This window comes from Dipodomys ordii, unplaced genomic scaffold (assembly GCF_000151885.1).
Source record: "Dipodomys ordii isolate 6190 unplaced genomic scaffold, Dord_2.0 Scaffold39, whole genome shotgun sequence".
Classification (NCBI taxonomy): Eukaryota; Metazoa; Chordata; class Mammalia; order Rodentia; family Heteromyidae; genus Dipodomys; species Dipodomys ordii.
The window spans coordinates 8319000-8331787 of record NW_012267255.1 but is presented as its reverse complement, the minus strand read 5'-3'; the positions used below and the strand labels follow the sequence as shown (position 1 = coordinate 8331787).

General features: G+C 43.2%; 1 protein-coding gene across 1 annotated transcript in view; it reads left to right on the top strand.

The window, feature by feature from the left end:
- LOC105987058 (neurogenic locus notch homolog protein 2) overlaps nt 1-12788 on the top strand; it is a 145608-nt gene that overhangs the window by 60633 nt on the left and 72187 nt on the right. Inside the window, exons 3-4 of the mRNA XM_013018215.1 lie at nt 6411-6670; nt 10800-11135. Of these exons, the coding sequence (XP_012873669.1) occupies nt 6411-6670; nt 10800-11135 (596 nt within the window). The remainder of the gene's footprint in view (nt 1-6410; nt 6671-10799; nt 11136-12788) is intronic.

Genomic DNA, 12788 nt, shown 5'->3' with positions numbered 1-12788 from the left:
GAAGTGGTGCTGTGGCTCAAGTGGTAGAATGCTTATCTTGAGCTGAAGAGCTGAGGGACAGTGCCCAGGCCCAGAGTTCAAGCCCCACAACCAACCAAAAAAAAAAAAGGAAAGAAAGAAAGGGGGCTGGGAATGTGACTTAGTGGTAGAGTGCTTGCCTAACATACATGAGGCCCTGGGTTCAATGAACATGAACAAAGAGCAAAATACGTACAATTAAATGATAAAATATCATTAAAAAATAAATGATGGACTGGAGACATGGCTCAAGTGATAGAAAACTTGCCTAGTGAGTGCAAGGCTGTGAATTCAAACTCCAGTACCACCATAAAAAAAGAAAGAAATGGTATATACTATATACTGGGTAGTGTCTAAGTGCTTTACAATGATTTAAAAACTCTTAGGGTAGACACTATTATTATATCTGGTTTATAACAGGAAGGGTTAGTACTTTGTGCAAGATTGCACATGGAGTAAATGATGGAGTTGGGATGGAAGGGCAGGTTTTTTCTGAATAGTTTATTGGAGATAAAGTCTCACTGACTTTCCTGCCTGGGCTAATTTCGAACTGGATTCCTTAGATCTCAGCCTCTTGCATAGCTAGGATTATAGGGGTGAGCCACTCTGCACTCGGCAGAAATAAATTTTTTATTCAGTAGAAATTACCTTAGGTGCTTAAGTTCTGCAGATGCTAGAAGACATGGAAGTGAGGGACAGCCAATAACATGATGTCTAGCCTGAGGCTTTTCAGATGGTCAGAACTTGTATCAAAAAGGAAGCTAATGAACATGAATGATAAGCATTGTAGGAATTCAGCTAGCAAGACTTGTCAAAACATGGTAATAAATTACATATAACTTAAAGGGATTAACTAAAGGACTCCAAATTGCAAGTGGAATCCTTAGAAAATTGGAGGAATTAAAGTTGCATGGGAAAATGATCTTTTCCTCCAAAGTTTAGTTTCAAGTATTGGCAGGACATGCTAGAGTCAGTGGATGGCTTCTAAAAACTGAGCATGTTGGGCTGGATTGGTGTATTTTGGGGTCAGCAAAACTTAGGTAGTTGTTTAAAACCAAATGAATAACAAAACAGTACCCAAGGCATTGAAAGAGTGGTGTAGCCCAGAGTTGAAATTTAAGGCAGCTGGAGTTGATGGGAAGGCAAAAGAAAAGGAGCCAGGGATCCCAGGGAGGTAGAATTTGAGGAGAGGAAGATTAAAATGGTACACAGAGGGCTCAGCAGCACTTCCCATAGGACACAGAATTTCCTTAGGATAAAAATCTCTGCTTAGACATCACTGAGCTTGGCAATGGGAACATGGTTTGTAGTTTGCAATTAGATTTAAGATTGTGTTACAAAGGGGGCAAATAAGAAGATAGAAAAGAAAGAGAAGTGTCTGTAGTATGGCTTATAGAAACTTGGTTACGAAGGAGGAAAGGTTTTGAAAGGGAAATGGGACCTAATGAAAACGGTGGCTAAAAGACTGTATATTTAAGGTAAGAGGAAAGAAAGAGGCTGATGGCTACCCCCAGCTGGAAGGTTTTAAATAGGAAGTCAAGTTGTTACTATAAAGAAATGAGAGGAGCTGGGTATGGTGGCTCATGTCTACAATCCTAGCTACAAGCAAGATAAGAGCTTAGCATAGAGGTTTGAGGCTCACGGGCAAGTTAGTGAGACCCTGTCTCAGCAAAAAAGCTGGGCATGGTGGTTCACACCTGTAATTTCAGCTGTACTGGGGACAGAGGTTTCAGTCTAAAGCCAGTCCAGGGCAAAAGAGACCCTATTTGAAAAATAAAGCAAAAATAGCCGAGGGCCTGCCTCTAGTGGTAAAAATGCCTGCCTAGTAAGCAGAAAGCCCTGAGTTCAAATCCTAGTGCTGAAAAAAGATGTATATGACTGTTAGGGCAGAAAGTCTGTTGTATATCATATCCAAATTTTGTCTCAGACTAAATCCCTAGACCTTTACAAGGGCCTCTAAAGGCCCTACTGGTCCCAGTTTCAGCTTTTGTCTATTTTTTTCTGCTCCTTTCTCTTTGTTCCTCATTCACGGCAGCAGAGATGTCCATGTCTCCTTGCATCTCTTGAACAGGCTGGGACTGCTCCCTAAATTAGTTCTGTACCTCCCAGGTTCTCTCTGCCTTGAACACTTTCCCTCAGTCAGTCAGGTCTTTACTTTCTCCTCACTGAGTCCATCTCTGATCTTCCTACTTTCGAGCCACTCTGTGTCCTGTCTCCAGCTACATCCCTTCCTGTTTTATTTTTCTTCATAGCATTTACTCCATCTAACACAGTATAGCTTTTACTTAAATTCATTTTGTTTTTGTATTCGCCTACTAGAATTTAACTCCATGAGTGCAGTGGTTTTCCCTCGCATCCTCAGGGCTTGGCTCCTTGACCACACACACATACTGGAATCTGCGGATGCTCAAGTCCTTTCTGTAAATGGTGCAGTGTTTTCATGTACCCTGCACACACCCTCCCATATACTTTATCTCTAGATTACTTACAATGCCTAGTACTATGTTACTGCAGTGTAAATAGTTGTTATATGGAGTATTGAGGGAATGACAAAAAGTCTGAACATGCTCAGTGCAGACACATTTTTTTTTTCCTGGATATTTTTGATTTGGCGTTGGTTAAATCCATATATGTGGACCCATGGATACAGAGGGCTGACTACCATAACAATATCTGGCATAAGATAATGTCTGGCACATTTACTAGATAGTGTAACTCTGTGTGTGTGTGTGTGTGTGTGTGTGTGTGTGTGAGTGTGAGAGAGAGAAAGAGAGAAAGAGAGAAAGAGAGGCCTGTGGTGGCGGGGTGGGGGTGGGGGCAGGGAAAACAAGCACTACATGAGCTACAGCTGCACTTCTGGCCTTTTGGTGGTTACTTGGAGGTAAAAGTCTTTTGGATTTTTCTTCCTGGGCTGGGCTTTGAACCAAGATCCTTAGGTCTCAGTCTCCTGAGAAGCTGGGATTACACACATGAGCCACTAGTGCGTGGCCTAATGAGTGAATATTATGAGTTTAGTATTCATAGTGGAAAGCAGTAGGAGAATATTCTTCATCATCATTAAGATCATTACTAATAAGCATATTGAATGCTATTAATAGACTCCATCTATTCTCTGCCCAGGGATTGGCAAACTTTTTCTTGGATTGGAAGAGTAAGCCTTCTTGTGTCCCATATGCGAAGGCAGCCACAGGCCATCTGAAATGAGTAAGAATGGCTGGGTTTCAATGGGACTATTTATGGACATGGAAATTTGAATTTTATAGAATTCTTAAATGCCACAAAATAGTATTCTTTTGATTTTTCTTTCAACCATTTAAAATGTGAAAACGTTCATAGTTCACAGGCCATACAAAAATCGGCAGCAGGCAAAATTAGACCCACAAGCTGTACTTTGCTAGTCTCTACTTTTACTGGTTTCTTAGTTGTAGTTGAAAATTATTTTTCCATACTTGGAAGGGAGCAACAATGTGGATTAAGCCCTAGAAACAGAATTTAGAAATATTTCTGCTTAGCTCGAGAAGCTTTCATGTTGTTGTGTTTGTTTTCCTGGGAACCTCATGTTTTGCTTCTGTGCTTGTGATGCTAACATCTAAATGACTGTACATTCTCAGAGCAGATGGGAGGGGTGCTATAGTTTTAGAGCAGAGCTGGGAAGAGCCCACCCAGGTTTAGGAGTTTGCCATCATTTCCAAGGTGAATAGTTCCATCTGGGAAAACTGAGTCTCAGCCACGCCTAATACCCAAAGGACTGTCAGTGTGGGTGAGAATTAGGTTGCAGATTTTAACATCATCCATAACACATTTCTTGTATATGCTGCATGTGTTTTTAATAACCCAACCCAGGATTAATTTTTGCTGTGCCATGTTGGTGCTCTTTGCTCTTCTACTTAAGAAAAAGCAAGCAAGAAAGCAAACAAACGAAATCCTATATTCTATTATCAAATCAAGCTGTGCTTTGGATACAGCATCATATTTTCCCCAGTAAGCACAAAGAAGAGAGGACATTTTTTTTTTTCATTTGTAAAACCTTCTGGCGTACTTGATTTTGTTCAGTTCTCACAACAATCCCATGATGTAGGTAATCACTCTTCTGACTCTTTCTTTTGGAAAGATGTGAGATGATTGGTTCAGGACTCCTGGCCAGACTTCTGAGTGCAGGCTGCTCATTGTTGCCTTTAGTAGTTGTGCATGCTCCATCCACTGCCTTCTTGGCCTATTGTTTATTTTTGTGCCAGTGTTGGGGCTTAAACTCAAGGCCTCATGCTCTGCCTTAGCTTTTTCACTTAAGACTGGCATTCCTCCACTTGAGCCAGTCCTCCACTTCTGAGTTTTTACTGATTAATTAGAGATTAAGAGCCTCTTGGACTTTTGTGCATGTGCTGGGGCAGCTGGCCTTGATCTTTTCTTGTAGAAGGTCAGAGTCTTATCAGTCCTTTTTCTGCCAGGCTTGCCTTCTGTAGCTGTGGGGGAGCAGTGAGGAGGCTGTGTCCAATCATGTCACTGCTGTTGTCACTGCTTACCTACTCTGGTTTCTTCTCCAGCCACTTTAGCTACTGTGCTGTTCTTCTGAGCACGCTCTGTCCTAGTTCCCTAATATCTTGCTTTACTTCCTTTCTCAAGAACTTTGACTCCTAAAGACATCACCTGGCCACTCAATAGCTAACAGACTGTCTTGAAGATGATGGGCAGAGGCAGGAAGCAATCCAGCATGACCCTAGTGCTTCGAGTCGGAGCCATTAGGAGAGTCAGAACACCAATGATTGAGCACAGGAAGACAGGACAAGAGCCGGTTTTGAGGGGGCAGAATTAGAGTTTGGTTTCAAGGCATTTTAGAAGTAATGGTGGGACAGGTTTCCAGATTCACTTTTTTAAAAACCCTTCTCCATGTAAGATAGACAAATAGATTGAACTAAATATGTAGGGCTCTAGCCAGATAGAAAAAGTCAGAGTTAACAGCTGGGCACAGTGATTTACGACTGTAATCCTAGCTACTCAGGAGGTTGAGATACGAGGAGTCATGGTTTAAAGTCAGCCTGGACAGAAAAGTTTGTGAGACTATTATTTCCAGATAAGCAGCAAAAAGCCAGAAGTAGAGCTGTGGCTTAAGGGATCCAGTCTTGAGTGAAAACAAACAAACCAACAGCAACAACAAAAAAACCAAGTAAGAACTTGAGGCCCTGAGTTTGGGCTTCAGTATTGGCACACAAAAAAAAAGAAGAAAGGCTACAACTTAACTGTTAAATGCTCCTTTGAACCTATCTACCTTCTTTCCTTTTCTCTGTTGTAGTCTTAGCCACCTGAATGTAACCCAGAAAACCACATACACACCAACTTAGTGTTTCACGGGGAACATATCTCAATAATTAATTGAGAAAAGGCACATGATGTCTTGTGCATTTTTAAATTAGAAGGATAAAGGGGGTCAAGTCCATGCATTATCATGTGAACATCTTAATCCTCTCAAATGATTTGTTCCAATGAGAAAGTGAATTGATTTGGGCAGACAAGAATGAACAGTGCTGTATGGAAAGGTACTGTAGCATCATCCAGTCTTTTTACTACAGGAACAAAGATACTGTGTGGTTTGCTTCTTTTTTTTTTTTTTTTTGCCAGTCATGGGGCCTGAACTCTGGGCCTGGGCGCTGTCCCTCAGCTCTTTCAGCTCAAGGCAAGCACTCTACCACTTGAGCCACAGCGCTACTTCTGGCTTTTTATGCTTATGTGGTGCTGAGGAATCGAACCCAGGGCCTCATGCATGCAAGGCAAGCACTCTACCACTGAGCCACCTTCCCAACCCTGTGGTTTGCTTTTGACTGAGGGTCATGTTCATAGATGTGGAAGACCTACTAATCAGCTACCTGGTATTCTGTGACTTGCCAAAAATCAGGACCTGGGAGTATGTGCTTAAGTTCTCTAAGTGCGCCTCCTAAAGTGAAGTATTTTTTACAAGTTATACTTTTAGGTTGTGTGTGAGTGTGTGTGTGTGTGTGTGTGTGTGTGTGTGTGTATGTGTGCGTGTGTGTGCGCGCGCATGCCCCAGTACTGGGGCCTGAATTCAGGACCGGGATGCTTTTCCCTTAGGTTTTTTTTACTCAAGGCTAGTGCTCTACCACTTGAATCATAGCTCAACTTCCACCTTTTTGGTCATTAATTGGAGATAAAAGTTTCACAGACTTTCCTGCCCAGATTGGCTTCAAACCATGATCCTCAGATCTCAAGCCTTCTGAGTAGTTAGGATCTCAGGTGTGAGCTGCTAGTACCTGGCTCAATACCTTCAGGTCTTTTGACTGACATTTCATGTTTTCTTGAGTGGACTGTGGCATTTTATTTTTAATTTTGGGCTTACAGAAGGTGTTTTCATGGACTCTTCCTTGTTTCTTTTTCCAATTCAGATGTTCAGAAGGCTTCTTGGGAGAATATTGTCAACATCGAGACCCCTGTGAGACAAATCGATGCCAAAATGGTGGGACCTGTGTGGCCCAGGCCATGTTGGGGAAAGCCACCTGCCGATGTGCCCCAGGGTTCACCGGGGAAGACTGCCAGCACTCCACCTCTCACCCCTGCTTTGTGTCTCGCCCCTGCCTGAATGGGGGTACCTGCCACATGCTCAGCCGGGAAACCTATGAGTGCACCTGCCAAGTGGGTTTTACAGGTAACAGATAGGACTCAAGCCCTTGCTTTCCTTCTCTTGGCAGATATCATTATTTTACATCCCTTGGCCTTAGTATCTGCCTCAAAGTGTTCTTTAGCTCCAGTACACATTTAGCATTATGATCAGGAACTGGAACATTCTGGACAGCTCTCTTTAACTCCTTTGAGAGTTTTAAAAGGTATAGGAAGAGAAAGAAAAAGGGTTAAAGATATAGAAGCATTTGACTGTTTAAGGTATGTATGTCAAGATTGATTGAGGATCAGAGTTGATTCATTAAGGGAAATATACTTCTCAAAATCTCTCTAATTATCAAGATACTGGCTTTTCTGTTTTTCTGAACTCAGATTCTCTCTTTTCTTCCACATTTCCTTGTCTGTACTCTTGAGTTGTTATGTTCCTGGAACTCTGTTTTCAGCCATATTCCAGCTCTCTTGGGCACATCACTACCTTTAGTTGCTTCAGCTGTGACTGTCCTCATACCTACAGATGATTCTCAGAGTCAGTTCTTTGTCTCTACCCCTACCTGGCCATTGAGGCTCATTTCTAATTTTTTTTATGCTAGTCCTGGGGCTTGAACTCAGAGCCTGAGCACTGTCTCTGAGCCTCTCTGTGCTCAAGGCTAGTACTCTACCACCTGAACCACAGCACCACTTCCGACTTTTTCTGTGTATGTGATACTGAGGATTGCACCCAGGGCTTCATGCATGCGAGGCCAGCACTCTACCACTGAGCCACCTTCCCAGTCCCTTGAGGCTCATTTCTAACTACCTAGTGTATGTCTCCTTAAAACAATTCTACAAGTTTCAGAAGTTCAACATGTTGATGTAAAAAAGTGACACCACTGTCCACTCCACCATAATCCAGATGTAGAAAATTCTCTTTTCCTGTCTGCAACCCCCTTAAAAATCAGTCACTTAGCAAGATACTGGTGGCGCATGCCTGTAATCTTAGCTACTCAGGAGGCTAAGTTTGAAGTTTGAGGTCAGCCCAGGCAGAATAGTCCATGAGTCTCTTATCTCCAATTAACCACCAAAAAGCCAGAAGGGAAAAAACTCAGGGACAACATCCAGCCCTGAGTGGTTCAAGCCCTAGTATTAGTACAAAGGAATGAGAAGTCATTCATTGTCTGAATTATTCTCCACTCATCTGCCTCTCTACATTTCTTCTGTGACTTTGTAGTTGAGGGTCATGGTATCTCTCACCTGGGTTCTTAAAGTAGCTTTTTAGCAGCTACCTTTGTTCTCTCCAGCACTTCCCCTGTTATCTTGTTTCTGTCTTCAGTTAAAAATGCAAATGGTCTCACAAGTTTACTTCTTGTAATGTCTTCTGACTTTTTGCCATCTACAGAATAAGCTGCAAACTCTTCTGCTTGGCCTCCATGGTCTATCACAGTCTAAGCCTTGTATGTTTTCATAGCCTTACATAACCACAAGAATCTAGGCTGGATCACAAGAAAAATCCCATTTCCTGAAAATGGCATACTTCCTATTGCTGCCTTGAAGCTGCAAAGCCCTTAGTGTGGAATGGGCATTTTTGCAAATGGTAATTGGTTGGTGTTCTGAAAGCTTTGTCTTAATGATCTTTTTGTGTTTCCTGTAGGCAGTTGGTCACCATGTTATTATTTATTTTTCATTATACTTATTTTATTTTTATTATTTTATTCTATAAAGAATAAAGAATGAAAGTACAAAGTGGGGTTTGAACTCAAGCCCTCTGCCACTCAGCCTTACCTCCACCCTTGCTTTTTATTGGAGATTTTGGGGATGGAACCTAGTGAACTTTTCTTCCGGGCTGGCCTCAAATCATAGTCCTTCAGATCTCAGTCTTCTGATTAGCTAGGATTACAAGTGTGAGCCACTTGTACCCAGCTAAGTTTTATTATTTTTGTGTCACATTCTATTGTAATGAATTTGTACATATCTCTCACTTGAATAGATTTTGAGTCCTATCACTTTGGGGATCATCCAGGGCCAGTTTAAGTTTTTCTATCTCCTTCCTTCCTTCCTTCCTTCCTTCCTTCCTTCCTTCCTTCCTTCCTTCCTTCCTCTCTCTGTGTCTCTGTGTCTCTCTTTCTTTCCCTCCCTCTCTGTCTCTCTATCTCTTTGTCTCTTTCTGTTTTTCTCTCTCTCTCTGTTTCTTTCTTGCCAGTCCCAGGCCTTGAACTTTGGGCCTAGGTGCTATCCCTAAGTTCCTTTTATTAAAAGCTAGTGCTTTATCACACTTGTACCATGCTTCCAGCTTTTTCTGAGTAGTTTGTTGGAGGATAAGAGTCTCATGGACTTTCCTGCTTGTGCTGGCTTCGGACCATGATTCTCAGAGCTCAGCCTCCTGAGTAGCTAGGACTATAAGGCGTGAGCCACCAGTGCCTGGCTATCACTTTCTTTTCTTTTTTTTTTTTTTGGGTCCGGTTGTGGGGCCTGAACTTGGGCCCAGGCACTGTCCCTCAGCTCTTCAGCTCAAGGCTAGCACTACCACTTGAGCCACAGCGACACTTCCGGCTTTTTTCTTTTTGCTTATGTGGTGCTGAGGAATGGAACCCAGGGCCTCATGCATGCAAGGCAAGCGCTCCACCACTGAGCTATCTTCCCAGCCCCTTACTTTTCTATTGGTAAGTACCTCCCAGAGGAATGAAGGGAAAAACAGGAACAAAAATGTCCTTTGTTTTCTCTCCGCTCAGCACCCTGCTATAGATACTGTGCTCAAATTAGTACTAAACTTTTCCCCTGTGGATCTGACATTCCTCAGTAAGCAAAGAGCATTTTTCTGTGTATATATGCCATACCTTTTCCCATTTAGCAAAGCTGTCTTGTCTCGTTTGTCTTTCTATGGGGGTCCAAGATATACTATTGGTTGGGTATATTAACAAATTCAGGAAGTTTTCATGTCTAGCATAGTTTAAAAAAAAAAAGATTTAGGTTAGAGGATGGGCATGGTGGCACACACCTGTAATCCTGGCCCTTGGGCAGTGGGGCAGGAGGCCAACCTGGGCTCCACAGTGGTAATCCTGTCTATCAAAAGACAGACTAATGCAAAAACAAAAACAAATGAATACCAAGCTGACTAGAAGCATGGGCATACTTCTTCTTGTCTCTATCTTCCTCTCTTTACCCTCAAACAATCTGCTCTGCTTTCCGTGGGTTCATACATTGGGCTGCTCCATACTGTTCCAGACCCTGTCCACGTGGCAGCTTCTGCTGCTTTTGTTATGCAGAGAGCACCATCTGCACACATCAAATGGTATCTTCTAGCAATAGCCACGACTAGCAAAGGTTTCCACACAATGCATGTGTGTATATGTTGAGTTTTAAGAAGTAGAGGTAGTACAGACTTGTTTCTATCATCTGAGAGGTCTACTTAGTAACCACATATTACAGAAAATATCAGTATATTTTGTTTATCCAACAGACATGGCTTGAGGCCTCTCATGGGGAGTCAGACTCCACTGATATGGCATCTGGTATTATAGAAGGAAACAGCCCACGTGAGTGGGTGCTGGGGATATTAGGACATATTTATAAAGTTGGGTGTTGTGGCTCACTTCTGTAATTCTAGCTACTCAGGCGACTAAGATCTGAGGATAAGGGTTAGAAGCAACCCAGGCAGGAAAGTGTAAAAGACTCTTAGTTAGCAAAAAGCCAGAAGTGGTGCTGTGGTTCACATGGTAGTGGGCCAACATTGAGGGAAAAGGTAAGAGAAAGAGCAAGGCCACAGGTCAAACCCCAGAACTGGCACCAAAAAAAGAAAAGAAAAGAAAAAGATGTTCTGGAGGTTGTGACTGCTGAGCAGAGCTGTCAGGATAAAGGAGAGTCCATTAGTTAAACCACATGGGCAGCTTGTGTAACAGCAGAGCGGTGTGAGAGACCAGGTGGTCTGAGCCATAGCAGCTGATAGAGTACTGCTGGGCTGGGCTTCATATAACCAACCTACAGTCCCCTCATGGGCTCCATCTGCTGACTCAGCCTCATCTATGACCTTAGAAAGGTTCTGGAAAGCTGTCTTGAGGAGCTTCTGATTTGTGCTTCTGTGCAATCAAAGAGCATAGGGAAACTCTGAGTTCCTGCTGTCCCCTTTGAGAATGGATTGCTCGTGGTTCTGAGATGGATTCTGAGTTCCATTATCTTTCCTTTAGGGAAGCTGTGCCAGTGGACTGATGCCTGCCTGTCTCACCCATGTGCAAACGGAAGTACCTGTACTACTGTGGCCAATCAGTTCTCCTGCAAGTGCCCCGCAGGCTTCACAGGGCAGAAGTGTGAGGCTGATGTCAATGAGTGTGACATCCCAGGACAGTGCCGGCATGGTGGCACCTGCCTCAACCTGCCTGGCTCTTACCAGTGCCAGTGTCCCCAGGGCTTCACTGGCCAGCACTGCGACAGCCCCTATGTGCCCTGTGCACCCTCCCCCTGTGCCAATGGAGGCACCTGCCGGCAGACTGGTGACTTTACTTTTGAATGCAACTGTCTTCCAGGTAAGAAGCTTCCAGTGTCCTGGGATTGGGGACCAAGCAGTCACAGAAAGAAGGTGGCCAGTGGCCCAGTAACTCCTTCAGGAAGTGCCCTAAAGCAGGGAAAAGGGGAAGTGAGAATTTCCTGTGGGGTGGGCTGCTGGTGAGGGAGGGGTTTTATGGGCCTGCTGTGGTCCATAAACCGGCCAGGGGGTAATTTATAACATGTCAGAGTTGATAATGATGAGTGCCTAGGAAATTGTTTATTGTCCCTTTTGGTGAAACAGCTCTGGGAAAGAGCAAGACAGATCTAGGATGGAGAAGGACATGATGAGAATTAGACATTGGAAAATATATGTGCATGTCTGTGATTAATAAAGTACGTTAGGATGAAGTGACACTCAGAGTGGGTGGGTGACCAGCTTTCCCATATGCTTTGCCCCCCTGAGGGAGTAACTTCTTATTTTTCTAGCAACATAGATGTGTGTGCCCCTCCTCCCCCCACCCTTCTTGATTTTTCCCTGGGCTCCTGGTCCAGAATCCTCTCCCATATGTATATCCCCTCTCTGACCCTTCCTTACCTTGAAGCTGGAGAATTTTGAAACTTGTAAAGGGGGTTCTCATTTAATCAGTGCATATTTTTTCTCATTTTTTCTTTTTGTGTATATTTTTATTTATTTTCTTTAAGTCGTTGTACAGAAGGTTTCAGCTCAACAAATCCATTTCAATGGGCACTTTTTTGTGTGCCGATACTGGGGCTTGAACTCAGCCTGAGTGTAATTTCTGAGCTCTTTTGCTCAAGGCACATGCTTTACCACTTGAGCCACAGCTTCACTTCTGGCTTTTTGTGGTTAATTGAGATAAAGAGTCTCTCAGACTTTTCCTGCTTGGATTGGCCTCCAATCTCAATCCTCAGATAGATCTCAGTCTCTTGAGTTGCTAGGATTACAGGTGTGAACTACCAGCACCTACCTGGCTTCCTGGCACACTTTTTGATGAGTTCTGATAGACCAGGTATTAGAGACCAAGAATAATACAACTTTTCATACTCGTGGATGGTTCGGTCCTTTAGTCTGCACACATACAACCGAACCTAGAAGCAAACAGAGGGACAATGTCTGGAACTCAGCTCAGCGCCTGGTGTTCTTCAGAGATGGAAAGGAGCCAGTCTGTCCAGTTTACTTCACTCTTTATATAAAAGTGATGAGGAGGCTGAAAACCAAGAATTTTGATTGGGAACAGAGTACCAGCAGCTGGAGCAGATGAATTACTAAGCAACAAAGATCCTGTTTTTATACAAATATGCTAGTACAAAAACAAAAGAAGGAAAACTGGGGGTGGAGGGTGTAATGTGCTAACTAAGCAAAATTGCCTCAAAAAGAAGTTGTAGTTAGTTTTTCAAAGTGTGAATCTTAGGTTCTGGGGTCGTGGATATGTTTCACATGTAATGATTTGTGTGTATTATCTTTTGGGTACTCCAGGTCATAGGTTGGTGATCCCTATAAAACTAAATGGTAATTTATTTGTTTTTTTTTGTTGTTGTTTTTTTTTGGGTCCGGTCGTGGGACCTGAACTCTGGGGCTGGGCACTGCCCCTCAGCTCTTCAGCTCAAGGCTAGTGCTCTACCACTTGAGCCACAGCGCCACTTCCAGCTTTTTTCTTTTTGCTTATGTGGTG